At 38.8% G+C, this 22674-nt stretch overlaps 1 protein-coding gene across 27 annotated transcripts in view; it reads left to right on the top strand.

Moving 5' to 3' along the window:
* Window positions 1-22674, top strand: part of LOC135218273 (ELAV-like protein 1) — a 314052-nt gene that overhangs the window by 106831 nt on the left and 184547 nt on the right. For 2 of the 27 annotated variants that reach the window (XM_064254455.1, XM_064254477.1), the window contains exon 1: window positions 20654-21468. The exons of 7 other annotated variants lie outside the window; for them this stretch is intronic. In XM_064254455.1, the coding sequence (XP_064110525.1) occupies window positions 21452-21468 (17 nt within the window). In that variant the 5' untranslated portion in view covers window positions 20654-21451. Of the gene's footprint in view, window positions 1-20646; window positions 21469-22674 lie in introns of those variants that run through there. 18 more of the 27 variants (XM_064254454.1, XM_064254453.1, XM_064254467.1 and 15 more) reach the window with 14 other exon arrangements.

Here is a 22674-nt window from a genome sequence, read left to right as displayed (position 1 = left end):
GGAGATGATGGCTGTGTTGGTCTGCTATCCTACCCTGCTCCTGCCCACGTTCTCCTTTCTTACCTTCACCCTTCCCTTCCTATTTCCAAGTCTGTTAGTCGAAAGGAAAGGGGTGGGGGGGGGGGGGCTGTGATTGCTGGCCCTTCTGGTTAGCATAGTACTATTTAAGGACTTAACTTTTTTCAGTTTAACGTACATCCTGTCTCCCATACATTTTTATTCTGTGATTCTTTTTACACTACCTACCTCTTTCTCCATCCTCTTGCGCACTGTCTCGGAATTTTTGTTATTGATTCTCTCCGGCCTCGCATTCTGAAGCTGATTTTCTTTGGCTAAATTGTTATTATAGCTACTTTTATCAGCAGGCAAAATAATTTCCAATAACCTTTGCCTTTTAAATCAGTCATTACTGCCGAGTTAATCACTTTTATGTTACTGTGAAATTATACCTCCATGCATACAACTTTCCATATTGTTGGCATTTACCAATTATACTGTAATCCTGAGTTCTCAGCGTGGGATATGGAATTAACTGGTAGATAATGGAATGGCGATGGCATTGCCTTCTTTTCAGTGAAATTAAAGTTAGTTTCATAAAATTTCCTGGAACGGTATTTGAAATAGTCTTTCCTCTTGGCTAGAAGCAGTGATTTTCTAAACTTCGTGGAGCAACTTTATTTTATCATGTCAATAAAATCTTGGATAAATTACTGGATCAAGGTCATTATTAGCTTTGTAATGAATAAGTGACAATCTCCCTTGAGTCTTAATGGTGACAAATTTCGGTGTAACGCGTAAGGACTTAGTTGCTTTCGCTGCCAAAACTGCACCATCATATGTGTAGGTGTTTTGTTGGCTCAGGGCCGGCCCAAGCCTTGATGGTGCCCCATGCAGGAATGGATTTGGGGGTGTCCCCCCCTCCCCCGGGCCTCTCCTCACCTCCACCGCCGGTGCTTAACTATTACTTGTGCTTGAATACTTGGGCATTTCATGCACTATAAAGGCATCACTTTTAAATTTGGGATAGACGTATTGTGTGGCTTTTGAACTTGTATCTGTAAGTAACAGAACAATTAAGCAGCGAAGAGACTACATTTACAAATTGTTTATTATTTTTTTAATAGAGCAGTTGTGTTAAAATACAATTTCCCACCAGAAATAAAACCAAATAACATACTTGTATCTGCTCATATAAGAAAAATAGAAGTTATAAAAATAAATATATAAATTGCTGTAAAAAAAACTTTGTGCACAAACTATGTGCCGAATTAATCTTGACTTCACACGTGAACCTAATGGATTTGCAGTTGCACCACAGAGTACATAAATAGAGGCGAGACTACACTGATGGCTCGTAACTAAATTGTATTGGATAATTTGTTTTTCTTTATTTTTTACGTATTTTTTATTTTATTTATTTTTGCTTTTCTAATTTTGATTGAATAATTTCCAAGCGCTCTTGGAGGCCTCTCAATGGCGTGGCGGCCCCACGCAGCCCCTTGCTTCGCTTATGCCTTGGGCCTGCTCTGTTTTGGCTATAGTAGATTCACATCAACTTTGCATCCGATGTCTAGGCCAGTCCCTTACGATGCTCCTGATTGGCTGTTGATAAGCCAATCACAGGGCTAGAAACACTCGAGAGAGAGTTCAAGTAGGCGAACAATACCTTGGTCGCCTACAATTCTGAGTTGTGTGGTTGGAATAACCACAATTGGCACAATTTTGTTCCTGCTTGTTATTTTGTGTTTTATTATTATCTCCGAAACTCTGATTGTGGGTTGGACTAAACGAATTTGGATTATTATGGTTTGGATTTCCTCTATACTGTTGAGGCCTATATTTACTAGTCTTGTTTGCTTGGAAAAATTTCCCATTATTATTCCTTGGATTATTCTAGGATCTTGTTTTCCTTGTTTATGTTTGAAATTTCTAGCGCTGTCTGGAACACTATCTGTCTTTCCCTGGAAATTATTCCTATTTCTACTAAGGTTTCCATTATTTACAAAGCCTGTAAATTCTTTTGCCAGATTTAGCCCCTTTTTACACATTTCCTTTTTCATAAATTTTAAAGCTGCTAGACTATCCTGCTTAGGATCAGGATCCTGTTTCTTAAAGACTCGTTTTTCTTCTTCCCCGATAGCGTCATATACTATACCATGAACTATGTAATTCAAAATCTCTTGCATACTGACTAAATCCTTTGTATCACGACTAAATGCATCACGATCGCCAATAACTACGCCGGCTCGTTTCAAATCTGTGGTTAAGTTACGGATCGAATTTTCGATGTTGGTATGTAAGTTTGCAATACTATCCCTATCGTACTTCTGATGCAGGAACCTTGTGAGGTTGTACCACTGGTCCAACTGATTAACAGGCTCCCAAAGTTCTAGGCACACCTTCTTAAATTCAGCGAAGGTCGGAATCTCCTGAAACTTAGCGGACGTGAGAGTGCGATGTGCATCTCCCCGTTCTGAACTAACATAAAGTAACGCTTCATCTATTTTCTTGCGTTCATCAGTAATTCCACTAGCTGAAATTCGACTTTCAGTCTCTGTTATCCACTGAGATACAGTATATGCTTCTAACTTAATTTTGTCAGGATGACCCCTTTCTACATTACCGCAAAAGCGTGTAGCCTGTTATTACAGCGGCCTGTGCCATTCTAGAGTACCTAGTTTGTACTTGCAATGGGTTAGAAATGTTATTAAGGTTATTAACAATCACACTAGTCGTGGGTCTATTTGCTACTGTCGAGCTCGGTATTCTGGTTGGACTTTCGCTATGCGATCGTCTTGAAAAATTATTCGTCTGAGTATTTAGTCTCGAGCGTCTGTCAGGAGTTGGACGTAGGCTATAATGACTTGGGTCGGGAGTTCTGCTTCTTTGTAACCTAGTAATAATTTTGTTAAAGTTTTATGCATATCATCAGCTTAGACTAGATACAATTTAAAAAAATAGATGCATTGTTGTACTTACATTATCTTCATTATGGAGTCTGTCTTCCTTATTGCAATCCCTAGATAATCTACCTAAAACGTTCTTATTTCCTAGTGTTTCCTTCCTTCAATCTGGAAAAACATTAACATTAGTATATGCCGTTATTCCTTATTCACACCACTGCACTTTATGAACTGGAATGACAATATCTTTATTGTTCTAAATTTATCACAATCAATGAAGCAAAAAAAATTATTTTATCTTACAACTTTACGGCAAAGAAAAATTTTATCTCAAAACTACTTGTTATGAACTATTTTACAAAAACATTTTTTATGTTATTGCAGTGTGAGAATTTTCTATTTTGATTTATTTTCTGACGTTAATCTATCAGGATACTTTAAACTTTTCTTCTTGTTGCTGGTTGCCGATCACTTCTGCATCGCCGTCCGACTCTTCCTCTGTTTCACTTGTACCGGCGGCGTCCGTACGCTGTCGTCGTTCACACCACTGTGGAAGTTCTCGGCGCCTTGTTCATGGGAAAAAAATGTAGCGATGTATGGAGAAATGGCCGCTATCTCAGGATTTATGATAGTTTAGCGCTCACAGGTTGATTGAAGAAATCCGCCGTCAATCTCTTAATTATGAAGTTCTCGCTGCGTTGTATTCAATCTTCTTTTATCCGCCTTAATGCGTTTTTGCGTATTCCTTTGTCGAGTTTATGGCTTAGGAATGCAGCTATCCTAGTTCAGTATTCTTCGTAGAAGTTCTCTGCGTTTCGTCGCGCAATTTTTTTGTTCGCCCTTTCAGCAGAATCGGAGTGTTATGTCTACGCTGTTCGGAGTTTTCATTATTTTTCGTTGCCCTTTTTCTTTTTCTTCGTTCTTCGAGTTATTGAACTCGGAATTTCTTCTTTTTAATTGTAGAGTTCGTGCCTGGTTTTCTTGTATGTTTCTGACACTTAAGTATTAGCGCTCTTTTATTGGCAGTTTTATATCTTCCACTCTGTTTAATTTTTCCACTGTGTGTGTGTGTGTGTTTTTTTTTATATCGGTGTTTTGCACTTAGAATCCCACCGCTGCCACCACTTATGTTGCGCTGGTCTTTTATTTTTATTTCTCTTCGTTATGTTTGCGTGGCATACTTACGAGTTCTTATTCTCTCTCTCTTCTTCTAGTTCTTTTCGTTGTTACGGGTAATGTTGAAAGGTTATTTGTCATATGGGCTAACCTTCATTTATCACTTATTACGGTTGAGTTTCTTCTCTTGTAGGAACATTTAGTTTATTCTTTTCACAAAGTCTCTCAGGAGTTTCTTTTCATAGATTTTGCATGAGTAACGTTTCGGGACTCTGGGCAAGTTAAACACCTCTTCATAAAATTTACTTATATTAGATAAAGTACAAAGTTCACTTTACACAATACACTACTATCACACTACAATGGAACAGAGTGAGAAGGAACACAGCCTCCCCGTATAAGGACTGGTTCTTGACTGAGTTTCTCTAGGACTTCAAATGAAGTTTCGACCTAACTGATTCAATTAGCTCCTCCTTAATTACGCTCTAGGACACATCCTACTTCTTCATGAATGGTTTTCCTTACTTCCGGTGCCACCTCTAGATTCGTCTGATTGGTTTCGTCCCTCGACGGTAACCACCCACTGAAGGAGTCAAAGTTCATATTTTCTGGTTCAGTTTGCATTTTACTGTTTTCAAAAACAAGTGCCAATGTTTTGGTCTGGTTTATGAAACTGCTATTCGTGCAATCTTATGCTGCACACATCTACTCCCCTTTCTACCTTAACTTCTGGTAGATTCATCATCACTCTACCCTCACTATATATTTTCTACCAGAGGTTTTTCCTAACTAAATTTTCCCTAGCTATACTAGACAGACTCTTGTTGTTTCCTAACACATAGGCAGGATGTATGTTCCACCTCTCGTGAAGGATACGTCTTTCAGGAGAGGTGGAACGTACATCCTGCCTATGTGAACTCTCGAGAGACAAAAGTTAACAAACCTGTGATTGGCTTATCAACAGCCAATCAGGAGCGTCGTAAGGGACTGGCCTAGACGTCAAGTGCACGGGTAATGTGAATCTACTATAGTTACAGGCGTGTTGCGTTGACCCGTGTTTGTAATGTTTGTGCTTACGACTTCTCAGATTATTAGTTCCGTAACTATAAAATCTGAAAAATATAGTTTTTCCCCTCCGTTTGTCTGTTTTTCTGTCCGCCCTCCATCAGTGTGTGCCATGCTTAACTTTGTCAAAACAATTTCTTAATCATTTAAAGGAATTACAACCAAATTTGGTCGAGTGGTATATCACCATGCATTGATGTTCATGAAGAGTTCCGTGTTCATGTGCGTGTCCGTCACACTTATCTTGTCATTGAAAGTACAGTATTTGTAAAGTTCAAGGGATTCATTTTCATCGCTGTAAAAGGTGCAGTAGGTGTAGGTAGCCCATTATGTAGCCTACAGGTGTGTATGAAAGAAGATGTATGTCAGCGTTGCCTAGTCTCCTAACTTTTATGTTGTTGAGAGGATTGTCGTAAGATTTGGTAGGCCACAAGGTAACCATTATGCATAGGTTGCCCCAGATCTCTATTGTAATTGTATGCTTTCGGTATGGGATATGTAAATTGTTTCTTTTTGTATATGAAACGTCGCCGTTAGCATTGTTTGGTGTTGAAATTTAAGTTGCATAATTTGTTACTGATTTTTGAGTTCTATATTTTAATTAACGATTCGATAATCCATATAATTCTGTATTTGATCATTTAGATGATAGAACTGAAAACATTTTTGATATAGGAGAAGAAATGTGTTTCGCATTGCAGCGATTGGCATCCTTTGGTTATTAGAATTTTCAAGGTTGTGCTTCTCTTATTATTTCGGCCAACAGTGCTTTTATGCTGTAGGTGATATGTCTAGTGGGGATGTTTATATGCATTATTTATACTTGCACCTACGAGCAAGTAAGCATACAAGCAGGTTCATTTTTATCATTCTTTCCCCGAGGCATTTGAAGGAGCAAATGAGAAATTTCTGTTTTAATGAGATTTCATACGAGGTGCAGAAGTTAAAGGAATTTGACAGTAACCGTTGTGTTGTTATTGTACGGTGCCTTCTCTGTTCTGTTGGTGAACTACAAGCTTATATTCGTTGACCGGATAGTTTTCATTTTTTATTTAGATCTGGTTTCGTGGATATTTCAGAGTAAGGACAAAAGGTCTTCTTGTATAAATTCTTTTTAGGATGTTTACCAACTTGTTTTAACTATACGCTAACATTGGTCTCCTTATTTATCCGGAGAAAGTGTTCTTTCTTGGTTTAAGGATGGAAGTCCTTGCTTGGAAAGACTTCCTTGAAGTTTGGAAGTCGTTACATTTTATATTTTGTTTATAAACTAGCATGCCCCATGGGGCTCTTTCAACTTTCAGTGGTGTTTTCCATCCGAATACGGAATAAGCACAGCAAAATATTCACATTAATAAACACACACGCACATCATCATCGAGCGTATACGTAGTCTAGTACTCTCTGAGAATAAAATTTTGAATATATGAGCTCCTGCTTACTGTGTTGTTGCCTTGAAAATTCCTCCCCATTTTTCTGCCATTCTCTTTCTTAGCCCTTCCGTATTCTTTCCCCTCATGGCGTTCCAGAAATGCAATGTAGCTTGCAATAATAAGCCAATTTGGTGTAAGTGTTCATTATAATTCAGTAAGTGAATAAGGCATTGATGATACACAGTAATCAGGGTATATCTTTTACACTTCTTTTCTGTGTAGGTGACAGTTTACTTTTTTGGAAAGTTTGATTTAGTTCGTAAGCGTCATTCACTTTTTTTTCAGAGTGGGACTTCGCTGGAGAGTTTTGTTTATCTAATTAAGTAACCTCGTCTGTCGAATCATGGGGTTTTGTTTACACCCTTTTGGGCGCTGCTGTATGCTCATTGGCGACTTCGTGGGCCTTTGAATTGTTTATTACAGTGTGACTGTGCTGTATTTAGCCATCAAATATTAGTTGCGGAAAGCATTTTGGGACTGAGACCCGTATCATGGAATATCCTTTTCTCTTAGCAGGCTTTAGTTTATAGAAAAGCGAGTTTATTTGAAGGGTTTCAGAATCCCTCAAGTCAACATTGAAACTGTTTACATATCGTTGACAAACACAAGAGGGCTGTTTTTAGAGGAGAACTACCACATTCATAATTTAATGGCTGAATAGTGGATGTACTCCTTGTGCAGAAAACATACACAAGATGGTTCATATACATACATGGTAGGCTGATCAGCGCTGCTGTGAACGCCCCTGGGCTTTGGATGTCAAGACACTTCCCGCAGTGCCTGCTACTCGTGTATCCTCCTCTTTCCCCTGACATTCCAGAATTATACAGTTTTCACATTTTCAGTCTTATGTTCTTTTCACATGACTGAAGTGTGTCGGATCACACACAACGTGTCATTTCACCTATGCTGACCTTTTAACGGCTTTTAACGACTTCAACCTTACTTCTTTCATTTGCATTGAACAGCCAACCTTTTACCTTCATAATGGAGGGTTGACTCAACAGTTTCTTTATACATTACTACCTCCTCATCCACGGCAATCCAAGACTTCCTGTATTATGCTCTTACCCTGCTACCTTCCAGTTACTTGAGTCGAGTTACTCGAGTAGTGCCTCATCACATATACTTCCAGATAGCAGTACAGCTCAAACTGTCCCATTCTTCCACCATTCATTTTAACACCCACTGCCTGCATCATGATGTTGTGTGTATTCCTTCATACGTAGTTCACTATTGAATATTTTATACAATTATATATATGTATTATATATATATATATAATTTGTAAATAAATTCTTCTGTTAAAACAGTATACGTCTCAAGTACAAGGCCCATTAAAACACAGGTTTAAAGTGATAAGGGTGGAAGTTAGTCTGGTTTAAAGTGATAAGGGTGGAAGTTAGTCCACGGAAATATTGTCCCTAGCTTTAAGTCAGTGTTATAATGGGTCTTTTGTATATAATGTGTGTGTGTGTGACCGAGAGAGAGAGAGAGAGAGAGAGAGAGAGAGAGAGAGAGAGAGAGAGAGAGAGAGAGAGAGAGAATATATAAATGGAGGTGTGGAATAACTCTTCAGTAGGGTTAGAAGTAGCGTCCTTTGATGAACGGGGTCCCTCCGTCTTGTTTTAGTTTTCGTGAGCGCCTTCCCGAAGTGTAGATCCACTAGAACACTTGTTTAAGAACGGTCTTGGAATTAACTCGTCCGTGAACAAGGTTTTCAGTCTCCTCCTGATATTGTCAGGTTGGCTGTTGGAGGCGGATGCAAAAATCTTTTACTTTGTGCAGACATCTATTTTTGAAAAACAGCATCCCACTAATACCTCGTTTTTCCGAGTCCAGAAGGAAATCAACTTTTTCATTTCAACACGTCGTCTTCTGGTAAAGGAAATACGTCACTTAGGATCTTGACGGCCTCCACTTTTGAGTTAGGTGTCTGATAGTAAAAGTGGAATCATCTGAAGAAAAAAAAAGCAGAAATGAAAACAACAAGAAGGATGACTACTGATGTTTAAGGGCACGTGAAAAAATAAAGGGAATATCGGATTTGAGATTTTTTTTAAGCATAAAAAGAAAATTTGGTATTGTTTGTTTGTTGGGATTTTTTTTAATGATGGGGTGGGGGGTGGGGGGACTCAGTTAATGTATTCCAGGTAGAGGAATTATGTTAGACGTTGAGGATTTTTTTCCTTCACAGACTACAGTCAATTATGATATTTTGTAATCATCAATTATGTATGCATGCTTTTCTTACACTGTGATATTTTCTTCGAATTCTAATGGTATCTCCATTACATTGGACCTGCATTATACTAATATGTTAGGAGAAAACAGCGAAGTGTGATCGAAAAGCTAGAATCCAAAATTACACACACACTCTCTCTCTCTCTCTCTCTCTCTCTCCTCTCTCTCTCTCTCTCTCTCTCTCTCTCTCTCTCTCTCTCTCTCCGTTGTCACCGTACAACCTTGAACTTTGGGTTTAGAACACTCGACCCTTGAATTAAGTTTGTTAAAAAGAATCAGAAGTAAAATCAAGTATATAATATATATATAGATATATATATATATACTATATATAATACATATCTATATATATATATATATACAACACATACATGATTAAAAAATCACAGTAGATGCACGTGACTTCATTAAATTGCGAATACCACAGGAAAATGATAGTCAGATTTCTGACTATCATTTTCCTGTGGTATTCGCTTATATATATATGTGTGTGTTGTGTTGTGTTGTGTGTGTGTGTGTGTGTGTGTGTGTGTGTGTGGTGTTAAGGTTATATAGCCAATATGTTCACTGGGTATAGTATAGAAAAACTACTGTAAGAAATGCCAGAGTGAAATGATTCGCAATAGTAGAAAATTGAGAATGGATTTGAGCAGCAAGAAAAGTAGCATTCTCTATGCAAAAGATTACGAGGGAACTTTTGAATGTCAGTGGAAGCAGGTTTTGGAATATATGGATGTAGTGTTGAGCCACCTCTACACGATGGAAGTCAAGTTTGGATGTAGGATGAATAAAGAAGAATTGGAAAGCTGCAGAGATGAATTGTTTCGCCAAGAAGATGCATGGCGTGAAAAATTACAAGGGTGAGAATTGTGGACGTATAAGGATTAACGTGGATGAAAGGATGCTACTTATAGAGTGTTCTGGTCACATGCAGAGGCTGGAGAATGTTGTTGAATAAAGTGTTCTGTTTCGGAGCGAAGTAAAAGTTGAGAGAGAGAACTCTCTCTCTCTCTCTCTCTCTCTCTCTCTCTCTCTCTCTCTCTCTCTCTCTCTCTCTCTCAACTGCTGCCGCATCAGTGCGGTAGTATCGCACTACGTCTGATGACAGCGCCTCAGTGGCGTGGTTGGTATGGTGTTGGCGTCCCACCCCGGCGGTCGCGACTTCGATTCTCGGCCCTTTCCATTAAGGAGTGAGAGATGTGTATTTCTGGTGATAGAAGTTCACTCTCGATGTGGTTCGGAAGTCACGTTGGTCACTGTTGGTCCCGTAGCTGAATAACCGCTGGTTCCATGCAACGTCAAAACACCTTACAAACAAACTATGTCTGATAACTGGTTATGGTTGTATTGTCTGGCTGTTTGGCGACAGTTCCATTTTGAGTCAACAGATGCCCTTTTTCGTCGTGATGAAAACAGTGGCCGAAATTAATGACCGGAAGGTTACAAGTTTTAATACTCAAGCTTGAGAGGAGATCGTTAAGCTCCCAGCCTTAAATTATGCAGCAAGTTGAAGTTCTTAAAGTAGGATATACGTGTATATACATATATATTTCAAATTTGGTTCTTACTGTGTGTTTGAACATATGAACAAAGCTAACTATCTTGTAGTAAAGTGCACTTTTGTAGCTATTGACGAAAGCAGGGAGCACATACAACTTCATTATCAACGTACTTAGTAAAAGCGAAGTCCTAAACTGAATATTCCTGGAGTCATTTTGCCAGTCGGCAGGTCTAAATGTGATTGCATTCATTGTTTCATTGTGTGATGGTATTCGTGAATGTGGACATAGTAAATAAATATTTTTACACAAAATACACGGGAAGAAAATGAAAAAGTTTTGAGGTGTTTTTATGTACCAGTTGACTGGTATAATTAAGTTCACTCTAGTAAGATACATATTATTAGAAAGTTCAACCTTTAGTAGATTCAAGGCAGTATAGTATCCTTATATATAGGCGGCCTGTTGTTGAAAGTTCTTCATTCATTATCCTGGCGTTGAATTGGATTGAGCAAAATAGAAAACTTGAAGTAGGCAGTGGAAACGAAAGGACGAATCTGGTGAAAATCATGGAAACCCCTCAATGAAAGTCTACGTAAGCTGCGAAAGAAGTCGAACGTTATTAGCGAGCCTTCGTGTAATCACGTAGTTGGTTGAGAACAAGTTGAAGAAAAGTTACAGGGCTAAATGTTGTTTTAAGCGTAGCCTTCGGTATCTTTGTCAGAATTTGTTGCCAACAATAAAAGAATTGTTACGTTTGGTGTGAAAATGAGATAGGAGCAAGGGGAGGGAGGTCTTTTTGAAGGACTGACGGAAGGTTCGGCGTGTCTTTGGTGCGAGTTTAGCAAGGGAGGGCATATTTATAGGAGGTCAGAAGTGCTGGGGGGCATGATTCAGAACTGCCTGTTTAAACATGACCGTCCTTCTAATGAAGCGACAGTGGCACGAGGAAGCTCAAAGTAGTACTTTGACGGGTTTGACATAAGTCGGTGTTCAGTCGGTGTTCAGAGTAAAGATGCAGGATGATTATTGGCAGGAAAACAAAAGGAAGGGGAGCGGTGTAAGTAATACCATACTGTATTATGAATTTAATGATGGTGTTTATGGAAGTCCTCCAGTAGTAAGCACTAGCAGAGTTTTCCTTTTTAGGGGAAAGATTGCATTCTTTTATTAAACTGGTATATGTTTAGTGCTAGTAGATGAACTTTTTTAAAATAAAAAGAATCATTCCAACTTTTTTTTCAGAGCTAATAGCGTTTTTAAGAAAACGTATGAATGTGTAATTGGTAAGTTACTTCCGTTGTAACTTTAGGGGAGGGGGAAAGAGGTTGAGAGCAATGTTCTCAAACCTTGGACCGCGTATTTCAGAGAGTTTCTAAGTTTCTTTTACAAGTTGGTTTCTTGGAGAGAACACTTGGTTTTTTACTTTATTATCATCATCATCATCCATTCAAAATCCACATTTCACATCATAAGTATAGTTTGGAGAGCTGGATCACCAGTTTCTTCATAGAACTTATTACTTCCATAGTCACTCCCGAGTTTTATGCATTTACCCAGTTACGTACCTTCCTTCACCCTTTCATCCTACCACAATGTTTATGTTTACTTTTGAATTCCATTATCAGTCAGCTACTTCCATTCTTCCAACATTGTTATTTACATTCATTGCTGAATCTTTAGTTTAAATTTACTCCATAACTTACCGATACCGACTAGACTCTAATGCAAGTTCTATTAAATTATTCTTTTTGCCTTTTGCAGAATTTTTTGCTATTCACAATCAGTATGATTTATTACAATGTCTTTATGAAACAAAACCCATTCTACACACCACCCAGGATTTTTTTTATCCCACAACTTTGTACACCTCCTCTCTCTCTCTCTCTCGCTCCTCACTTCTCTCTCTGGCGTCTCTCCTCTCTCGTCTCTCTCTCTCTCTCTCTCTCTCTCTCTCTCTCTCTCTCTCTCTCTCTCTCTCTCTCTCTATATATATATATATATATATATATATATATATATATATAGATATATATATATATATATATATATATATATCCGTGATGATATAAAACAGTCATAGGGACACAGCATACCCCAGTCCCAGATCTATATTTTGTTACCTAACTTAGTCTTATGTCTACATTTTCCATCCTTGAAACAACCGCTTTCCACGACTTGTCTTTTATACCATGCATTGATAACACTTAACGTTTGCTGTAAGCTTTTGTAGATCAATGTATGCCACATACTACATTTTCTCTTTTAAGCTTTTATGTATTAGTAACATTAGCTGTCATTTCATATCAACTTCCTTGACAAACATCCCCAATTATTCCAGGCATCTGTCATGCTTTATGGGTGAAAACCCTACCATACGAGTTTGGTAGGGTAAATAATGTTATTCCCCCATAAATATTTGTCAGTTGTATTATTTTTACCAATGTACATTTGAACAAATATTTCCCCTCACCCAGTAATTTGGAACCTTGCCCTCATCCAGACATAACCTATAAACCCATGTCAACCATTTGAACTATCATCACTGTACTACAATATCTTGCATTGATTTAATACCATTAACTTTTTATATCTTTTAAGTTCTTCAGCCTCTTTAATTGGCCCTTCCTACATCCTCAGTAGTCAGTTCTACAAGCATTCTCAAACTTGCCCTTTCATCATTTACTTCTGCCTTGCTATTATATGCGCCAGGTTTCCAGAAGAGTCTTTATTGATCCAGACCACATTCAGTTCTCCGGGATCTCACTATTTTCATTTTACCCAGACCCATTTGTTCATTAACGTTTTTCTGTGTTTAATGTCATCTAGTACAACAACTGATTGTACTTAAGGCTATGCTTATCTTTCCATTCAATTTTGTTATTAGCCAACTTTTTAAAAATCACATTTTTTCTTGACTGCTATCCTCTCATATATATGTATATTGTCTCTTTTGTCATGCAGTTGCGCATGAGCCTCCCATATATAAACCTTTTATTTCGTCATTCCACTACAGTCTGTACTATTATATTCTTCTATAAACACAAACAATTTCTATTTTCCTTATGGCCTTATTGTGATATTTCAAACAACTCTGATACTCCTTCAGCTTGTCTTAAACACTGTCATTTGTGTTCTCGTGTGATATTCTCACTTCTTACCAGTAAACTCTCTTGTGTCAATTACACTAACAACCATAATTTCACCTCTTCACATCCAATTTAAACTTCATATCATATCTATCCTAACTTTTGCTTCAACCAAATAATAACTTCTGCTTCACCTACAAAATAATCAGATTCCAGCCACTCTTCTTACCATTACATTCGTCAGCTTTCTCCTCAAAAAATGCGCTAACGTTATCTAATTTATAGCAAACTCATATCCATGCCATCTTCCCATGACTAAGTATACTTATGAATATTCTCCAGAAACCGGTTATTTTAACAACCAAACCCCTTATCCAAACATTTCCAGAAAGCTCTCTCTCTCTCTCTCTCTCTCTCTCTCTCTCTCTCTCTCTCTCTCTCTCTCTCTCTCTCTCTCCCCCGAACCCCATAGCTGCTAACGTCGTTGTCTCACGCTGTCGCCTACTTTTGCATTGAATTCAATTTGCACATATTCTCCAAACCAGCCGGGCAATGATACAAAATCTTCTATAAATATTCTTTCTCTCTTAACTCTTTTCCAGTCTTGGACAATGTATACTCGCCATTACAACTTTTTTTTCCAGCTACCGGACGTACCCATAGAACGCACGAACTAACTTGTCTCTCGTGGGACATAGTGTCGCCAGTATACCTCGTGGGGTTCACCAAAGGGTCCCATCGCCCCTTAGCTGCATGCACGGATTTGCCTTTTACTGGACTTCCATGAAAACTTTCTTTCTGTAGCCTTGCTGTCCAGCACGTTTCAATTGTTACTTCGTAGTGCATCTGTGGGGGTTTCGCCCAGTTCCACGTTTAGATCCTCTTACTTACATCTTAAATTTTCTCGATCTCTGTCTTGCTGTCCAACGACTTCAACACCCTTTTTTCACTCTTAAGCGCTGAGTAGCGTAAAGTGGCCAAGTGCGTGGCTTGACACTCAAAATTTTATTAAAGTCAATCAAATCAGTTACCCCTTTCCTAGCTACTCATATTCAGGTATCCCGGACTTACTCACTCTACCACCATTCTTGCCCACATACCACCCTAGAATTTCTCACTCTACCACCATTGAATTTTTGACTGAAAAAATATCAAAACTTTAGCTTTCCTTCTCTTAGTCAGCTGTCATTTCCTTTCGACTACGCCATATACTTACACATTATTATTATTATTATTATTATTATTATTATTATTATTATTATTATTATTATTATTATTATTAAGATGCAACTCCAGGTGGTAAAGCAGATCATGAAGTACAAGGGGAAACAGCCACGTACAGAAGTGTAAATGAACATTGCCGAATGGAATGTGCAAGGGGAAATAATAAAGGATAAATAAAATAAAAATGAATAGGATAACAACGAAAAATCAGTAAGACTATTACGAAACCACGAAGTAAGACAGAATTTTATTTCCTTTTTTGTATATACCCTACACTGTCGACATGGGGCATATAGCTACAGCTCATGCCCCTGCCGTTTAGTGAGGTTAACGTGGCATAAAGTGGTAAGATTGGCATGAATATCTATTCCCGGCATCCCAGAGGAGATTTAAAAAAAAAAATAGAAAATAAAAATAAATTTGTATGGCCTCTCGAGGGCACTTTCTCCCACCATGGGCTTTAGAATCTTGACTGGTATTTTTTTCTCTTGAGCTGTGTTTACGCTATCACTCGCTCACATATTACAATGAAATAGGGTATTTGTGACAGTTGATTGTTTATCACTTAAGTTTATGCTGTATATTTTTCAACTCTGTTGTTGAGCTAAAATCATCCATTTCATTCACTGTACTGAAGAAATAAACCCAAAGGGAAAGATGTATCATATATATATATATATATATATATATATATATATATATATATATATATATATATTACTATAATATATATATGTATGTATGTATATATAGTATGTATATATATATATATATATATATATATATATATATATATATGTGGGAAATGACTTGTACGGTGTGCGCGGCGTGCGCACTCGCACACCTCTGGAAGTGAAATGTTCGATCTACTATGTAGGGAAATAAAGTTTACCCATTTTCAGTATTCTTACCGTACATTTCAGTGCGTAAAGTGATTTTGACTAGCTGTGAGAATTAACTTATTAGAATATTACGAATGAAGGGACCGTATTCCATGTCTTACTTAGCTCTTATTATAGATAATAGTTATGTTCACTGAAACCTTGTCCCTTCAACTTGGGTAAATGTGTGGAGTTATTACCAGTTAACATTGGCTATTAGGAGCTTTTATTTTTAAAATAAAAAATGTCTATATTGTTAAGATCAGTTACCTTTCAGGATTGACCATGCAGAATTGAAGTAGCCTTTTGCTCCCCAAGAAATTTTGCATAATTTTGCTTCTTCACTAACAAGTGAAACAAGAAATCCAAAAGTACTCTTATTAATGCTCGCTTAACCAGATTGAGAGCGGGCAAGATTAAAAAAAGAAATACTGTTTATTGTTTCGTCGGACTGCAGGATATGCTTCTTGTCTTTGGTTTTTTTTATTTTAAATGATCATTATCATAATGAAAATTTCTTAATGTAACTGAAGTGGGATGCAAGTTGACGGGGTTCATGTTAGATCTGTAGGAATCTACAAATTTTGAAGAGAGGGCAAGCCGAGATCATTTTTGCTATTGCGACTACAGGTTTTTTCCTGGACATTGCGCTTTACACCCTTTTCATTTAAAAGGCTGATGGGATTGCCAACTGACTGCTTAATGGGGGAGGGGGGGGGGGATGGGACGGGGAATCGCTAACGAAGCGTTCATTGACTGACTAGTTTCTGCACAGTGTGTCGCAGCACCTATGGTCTTGGTCGTTTGAAATATGTATTTTAGAACCTCCTGTTGATGAAGGTCAGATGACAGAAGTTGAAAATGGAAGTAGGGAGCAGTTTGCTAGTAGTGGGAAGAAACTGCCACGTAACGAAAAATCCAAGTAAACTGATTGCCCCTTGGTAAACAGGAAGGTTGATGTGTTTGGGGTATCGTGGCCCTGTTACAGGAGGGTTTTCTGTTTCTAGAACCATACAGTCAGTACTGTGTCCTCGTAGGGGGATGGTTCCGCGAGTACTCCGTAGGCATTACTCGAGATTCTTTGGCGCGCCCTTTCGACTCCTAGTTGCAACACCTTTCATTCCTTAGACTGTACATCCATTCATCTCTCTCTCTCTCTCTCTCTCTCTCTCCATAATACTTTCCATCCCCTCTTAACAATTGTTTCATAGTGGAACTGCGATTTTCTCATGTGACACCTTTAGACCTTTTTACTCTCAATTTCCCTTTTACGACTGAATGACCTCATAGGTCCCAGCCCTTGGTCCTCGACCTAAATTTTATATTCCATTCCATTAATAGTAGACACCTTATGATGACCGTCGTCTTACAGTAGTCTTGATCTTCATTTTCATTGTTGGGTGTCGTTACTTTCATTAGCTGGCCTTCTCGAAGTGGTTTTATTTTTAGTCATGTAGGGTATTTTCGTACTTAGTGTATTGTCAAATTTAGATTTATTCTCAAATCTTCTACTTTCTCTTACAGTTGTTCAACATTTCAGCTTCGTAAAGTTTGTTTTGTCAATGATCAGTTGCTTATTCGTGCTGAAAACATATTCTGTACATTTCGTAATGGCGATGTTATTAACCATTAGTTCAAAAAACATAAGTTTTTTCGTGTGTAGAACAGATATGTTTGGAGTCTTTCTGAACTTGCTAATTTGTACAATGTTAGTAGTTCAGAGGTGAAGTGGAAGAAACTGATTGGTTTGACAACCTCTTTGTAAGAAAGGGACGGGGGAGCACTTATGATCTTGAAGTTAGACCTCAGAAACATAACTGCGAGCCGAATATGTGACGTTGTTCTTGTTAGGTTCGGTAACTACTACTTGGTTCTCAGAAATTATTGTTATAATATATATGTAACTACAGTTTCTAGTGACATGTGAATGTTGCTTTACTCGCTAGAGCTTTAGTCATAATAACGGAACAAGTAAACACATAAAACTGCCGTAACCTGCGTCCATGACCATAGTTATTGCTTCGCCACTTTGCAAAATATCGACTTATATTCTAGTTCTCGTATAATGCGGTCACTATTGTGGCTGACACTGGTGGCACAGAATGACCTTGTTCGCCCCAGTGGCAGGGCTTTGCATTATCGAGCCATCCGCCTCATTTTTGTGTTCTTATTAGGAATGAAAAAAAAAAAAAAAAAAAAATGGTGGGAATTATTAAAAAAAATCACTGAAGCATTGAATGTTAGCAATGTGAAATGAAACGTTGGCAAACTAATAGAAATTGACAAATCGATAAAATGTCTTGAATCTTGCCAAGTTCAGTATTCTAAAATAAAATGTGGAAGTAAAAGTGTATAAGTTGAACCTTATCAGTATAAGATTTAGAATTATATATAAGCAGTTGCACAAGTTCAGTCGACTGCTGCCATGGCATATTTTATACTCTATTGTACCTTGTAGTTTTATCAGGATTTTCGATTGTAAATGCTCTGAATAACAACTCCGCCTCTATTGCTTTTTCTTCCCTCTCTTAAGTTGTTTGTATTTTCACTTTTCGTCCCCTTTCTTATACTCCAAGAAGGTAGTTTTAGAGAAAATCACCGGGATTGAGATGTAAGCATTGGCTTGGAAAAGGGAAAGATAGTGGTGTACTTCTGGCGAAACATGATGTTATCCTCATGTTGACCTTTGGAGAGCTCGATTTCGCTTTCTTCTTAATTCTTTGCGCCAACTGTTTTCAATTCGTTAGGGAAAAAGGGAAAATCTTCACTGTCACGAATGTTGTGTTTTCCTCATTTAACTTGAAGAAAACCGTCTTATATAGTATCTTCAGTAACTAGGATTTGAGAAAATGAACCTGTTGTGTGAAAGCCAGTCTTCCTTATGTTGCCCAGTGTTGTAAGTTTTCTTCGCGACGACCAGGCTGTGGAACCTTCTTCCTTTTTCCGTTTTCTCTTGAATCTAACAGGCTTACATGTACAGTAGTAGGGTGTATCGATTTTTTTTTATTTTTTTCCGGTATGTGGCTCCACTTACATCCCCCATTCTTGGGGGTAGTGCCACGTGGTACCAAGTATTATTTGCCGCTCGTTAGGCATGTAATTGCAAAAAGAAAAGTTGAACAGCGCCGGGAAAAGCCATGTAGTATATGTTAGTTATCTCATACGATTATTCCATTGTAGGTGAACTAACATGTAGTTGACTTGAATATTGAAAATATTTTTATCGAAGTCTTCATTTTCTTATGTTCTAACTTATTTTAGCAGAACAAAAACGAGAGCAGTTGAGAATACTTTTATTGTGTGGGGAATTTCCTTCAGAGATTGCACGTATTTCCGTTTTAAAGTTGCTTCGAATCACAAGTGTTATGACGTGTATTCTGTAAATATCAAACAAATATAATGAATAGTAATGGGGACGGTGAAAATATTTACGGGGTTGTACTCAACGAAATCAAAAGTCGACTACATTGATGTTAATGAATTGACTTTCTTACTTCCTTTAATAACATGAGTGCAGCCACAAAGCTGATAAGATTAAAGCTTAAGATATATATATATATATATATATATATATATATATATATATATAATATATATATATGTGTGTGTGTGTGTGTGTGTGTGTGTGTGTGTGTGTATGTATGTATGCTTGCGTGCGCGCTATTTGGTCATATTTATTCTCTTAAGCAATTTCTTTTTAAGTTAATAGCATTGTTCATAGATACTTTCTTCTTTCAAGAGTGAATCAACCTATTCCTCTATTACTCTTTAGACAGGCTTCCCAGGAATAAGAAAAAATGACTCAAAAGACTTTCAATTTACTTTGTCAAGTTGTGTCAAGTTGACATTGAATTTTGTCACATCCCCTTTATGTGGCTTAAGGCTCGTCACTGTGTTTTTGAGTTATTGTCTTCCGTGGTTCAAGCCCACGAGATGACGAACTTATTATCAACTAAAAAGAAAAAATGCCCCTTTGGTCAACTTATATGAAAATTTATTATTAAATTTATTATTTCCGAGGTAAAGCGAATTGGATTTAAAGGACCCTTGTAGCTAATATATATTATGATCGTTTCTCAAATATGCGTTTTTACTGTTTATGAAATGTCATAAGGTGCATTATGTTCGATAGGAGATTGTGAAGAGTAGTAGCTGCAAAAGCACCAATGTAGTGTTCAAGGTCACTGATGAGACTTGGTTCTGTTGTGCTGCTGATCACATCCGAGGTCAGTGGAACGTCATTGTTCTGGAAGCGATAGGTTGGTGTGAGTACACCGGAAAATTGCTGAACGTCGAACACGATGTTATTACGGAAGGAACAGCACTGTTATTGGAAGGTAGAACCTTAACAAGTCTGCGGTGTTATTGAAGCAAATTTCACTTGCCGTTGGGTTTTTGTCTTCGGGTGCCTTTTCATGCTTAGCATCGCAGTTTCCTTTTTGACACTCGCTTTTGAAGGTGATTCTCGAGCAGTATCCCAGCGACATAAACAGGAGGTTTTTACTTTTTGTTTTGAGAGAAGTAATTCACTGTCCACGATGCAGAGAATGACCTGTCTCTTGCATTTGACGCGGGTTTCTTGAAAAGCATTTAGTGCAGTAGATGGAATGATGGTCACTCTTGATCGTAGGAAGGAGCCATGGCCAGTTGTTGCCATGTAAAGAGGGGAAAGAGAGAGAGATTCGGCTTGGACCTTCGTTGAAGGAGCCTTATGGCATGGGCTGTTATAGGGCGGGCAATGCTGCGTAGGCTGGGGCGGGAGAGGAAGAGAGAGAGAGAGAGAAAGCGAGGCATGGGACCAACCTCAAGCTAGTTCATTGGTGGGCGCCGGTGGGCGGTGCCAAAATCGCAAGTCTTGGCCCACCCTAACGATGCCCGCCCACCCCGAAAAAAAGGACATCCGCAAAAAGGAGGAATGCTACGAAAGTCTGTGTTCGTGAATGCCGGCGTGACGCGCGATGCGTCCCTTGACCGGTATCCATTGAGGAGAGGAGAGAGTGAATATAGAAAGATGTGGTCGAAAAGATTGTTTGGAGATTTAGAAAAATTGTGGGCTAGGTAGTAGCGTGATTGTGGGAGTGAATCGGAGAAGCGTGAATGTTTGTGATGGGGATATTGGCGCGTGCGCGGCGCGTGCGTGAGTGCCTAGTGGCATTGCGCGCGCGGGCTGGGTAGGCGAGCTGAGCTGTTGGTGGTGTGAAAGGGGGGCGCCTTGGGGGTTTTTAGTGGTGTGGTGCGGCAGTGTTGGCTGAGTGGTCCTAGTGAGCAGGTGTGATAACCTTCCCCCATTGAAAAAGTGCTGTTTAAAACACAGGGTGCGTGGTCGAGCATCTTCTGCTGCTGCATCATCCTCGTCGTCGTCGTCGTCGTCATCTCTTGTCACATCTCCCGCTGGACGGTGTTCAACGCTCTTCCACCTCACACACACACACTGCTTCTTTTCAGTTGAAAGACGGATTTTCGTAGAAATACAGAGAAGTGTTAGTGTTGTGTTGTTATCGTGAAAAGACACGCACACTTGTAAGACACAGTATCGCTCAGAAACTAGAGACCGCAACCTTCCGTCACTCGTGAGAGTAGTTCGTTGTGGTTCCCTGCTCATAGAAAGCGCTTCGGACGATTCCTCTTCATCCTCATCCTCCTTTTCCTCTTGTACCGCCACCACAAACTTTCCTCCTCCAGCAGAAGCACTAATCAGCGAGAAAACCTAACTTGGTGTACGAGACGACAAGAACACCAAATCAGAACTGCGTCCCACGGCTGCTGTCCTGTGCCGTGTGGTAGCGATTGTCGCGCCCATAGAGTGCCGAATCATCTGCTGCTACATCTATCATCCTCCATCCTTTTAACCGTGGCCCTCTTGTCCCAGCAACGTCATCAGAAGCATCAGTAGCAGCGCCGGACTTTTTTAAACTAGGGACGTGAACGTTGAATTGTTCGTCAGGTGAGCTCTTGACCTCCGCTCTCCTCTGTTCTTCCCGTCTATCTTCACACGCCATGGAAGATTCCACCAGGTGATCCTCCTATTCTGTCTCGCTTGCGAGGGGAAGTGTCTTGGCCGCGGGCGGGCGGGCAGGGTCTGGCCTCCCCCCCGAGGGGTGTGTGTCCTTTGCTTTTCAAGTTATATCAACAGTTTTAAATTAAAAAAGCGCTGTCAACAATTTAAACAAATGGTAATCAATGGAAGATAGAGAGGATGATCATCCCTGAGGTGTTTTGACACGCTATCTTCACATTTCTAGTTGATGCTTGATGTCAAATTTGCGCGTAGAAGCACTGAAGAGAGCGCCAGTTTCAGGAAGGTTATTATTGTAAGCTCGTATGTATGTATGTACTACAGAACACACCACCTCAAGTTCGCGGCCAAGCCCCTTGCAATCACATACACACACGCTCTGGTCGCTTTTCTCCCTCCCCTTCCCCATCCGTAATCACTTGTATAACCTTATCCTGTCCTTTATTGCATGGTAATTTGATAAGACTTCTAATATATGCTCTTAACGATTGATCTGTATTTTGTTTTTCTTGTACATTGACGTTAGATACTGTGCATCACGCGAAGGGAATGCGCAATAAGGAACCAATAGGAAATTTGTTTGTATGCAACCTACAGATTTGTAAGGTAGCCTTTAAATTTCCAGATGTAACGTAAATAATGCGTAACTGCGGTCGATTTCTGTTGAATTTCCCAAATACACATTTCCTATATGTATGGAAGACAAGATTAAGCGGCACGGCATCGCCCTATTCATAGGGATTTGGCTCTTTCCCCTCTTGCCATCATTTGTCTCTGCCTTCTTCCCAAGTTCTTTTATTCGTGGTACACGGCCGAACTGTTCCCATTCATCACGTCATAGTTCTCGGTTGATCTTGTGCAAGTCGGAGAAAAAACTGACCATAATTTTTTTTCGCTGTCGTGCGGGTTAGTCTTGAGATTATTCAGATAAAATGTGCTGCATGATGGGAGGCAGTTTATGATCGTTTTATTTTCTTGTTCTAGTTATGTAATGCTGCATCATTGATTGGTTTATTATTGCATTATTGCAATATAAATCTTTAACGGACGTGGCGATATTTCTACAGTTATTTTATTAGGTTAGTTGAGTGCAGTATTTGGAGGTTTGGTCTAAAAAATCACAGAGAATCCTTAAACAAAACTACCTAAAAATCCAAATAATAAACTTAAATTCATTGTATAAAATGAAAGTAAAGGAATTTTG

This window comes from Macrobrachium nipponense, chromosome 9 (assembly GCF_015104395.2).
Source record: "Macrobrachium nipponense isolate FS-2020 chromosome 9, ASM1510439v2, whole genome shotgun sequence".
Classification (NCBI taxonomy): domain Eukaryota; kingdom Metazoa; phylum Arthropoda; class Malacostraca; order Decapoda; family Palaemonidae; genus Macrobrachium; species Macrobrachium nipponense.
The sequence above is the reverse complement of the archived record's forward strand: the minus strand, read 5'-3'. Positions and strand labels throughout refer to the sequence as shown.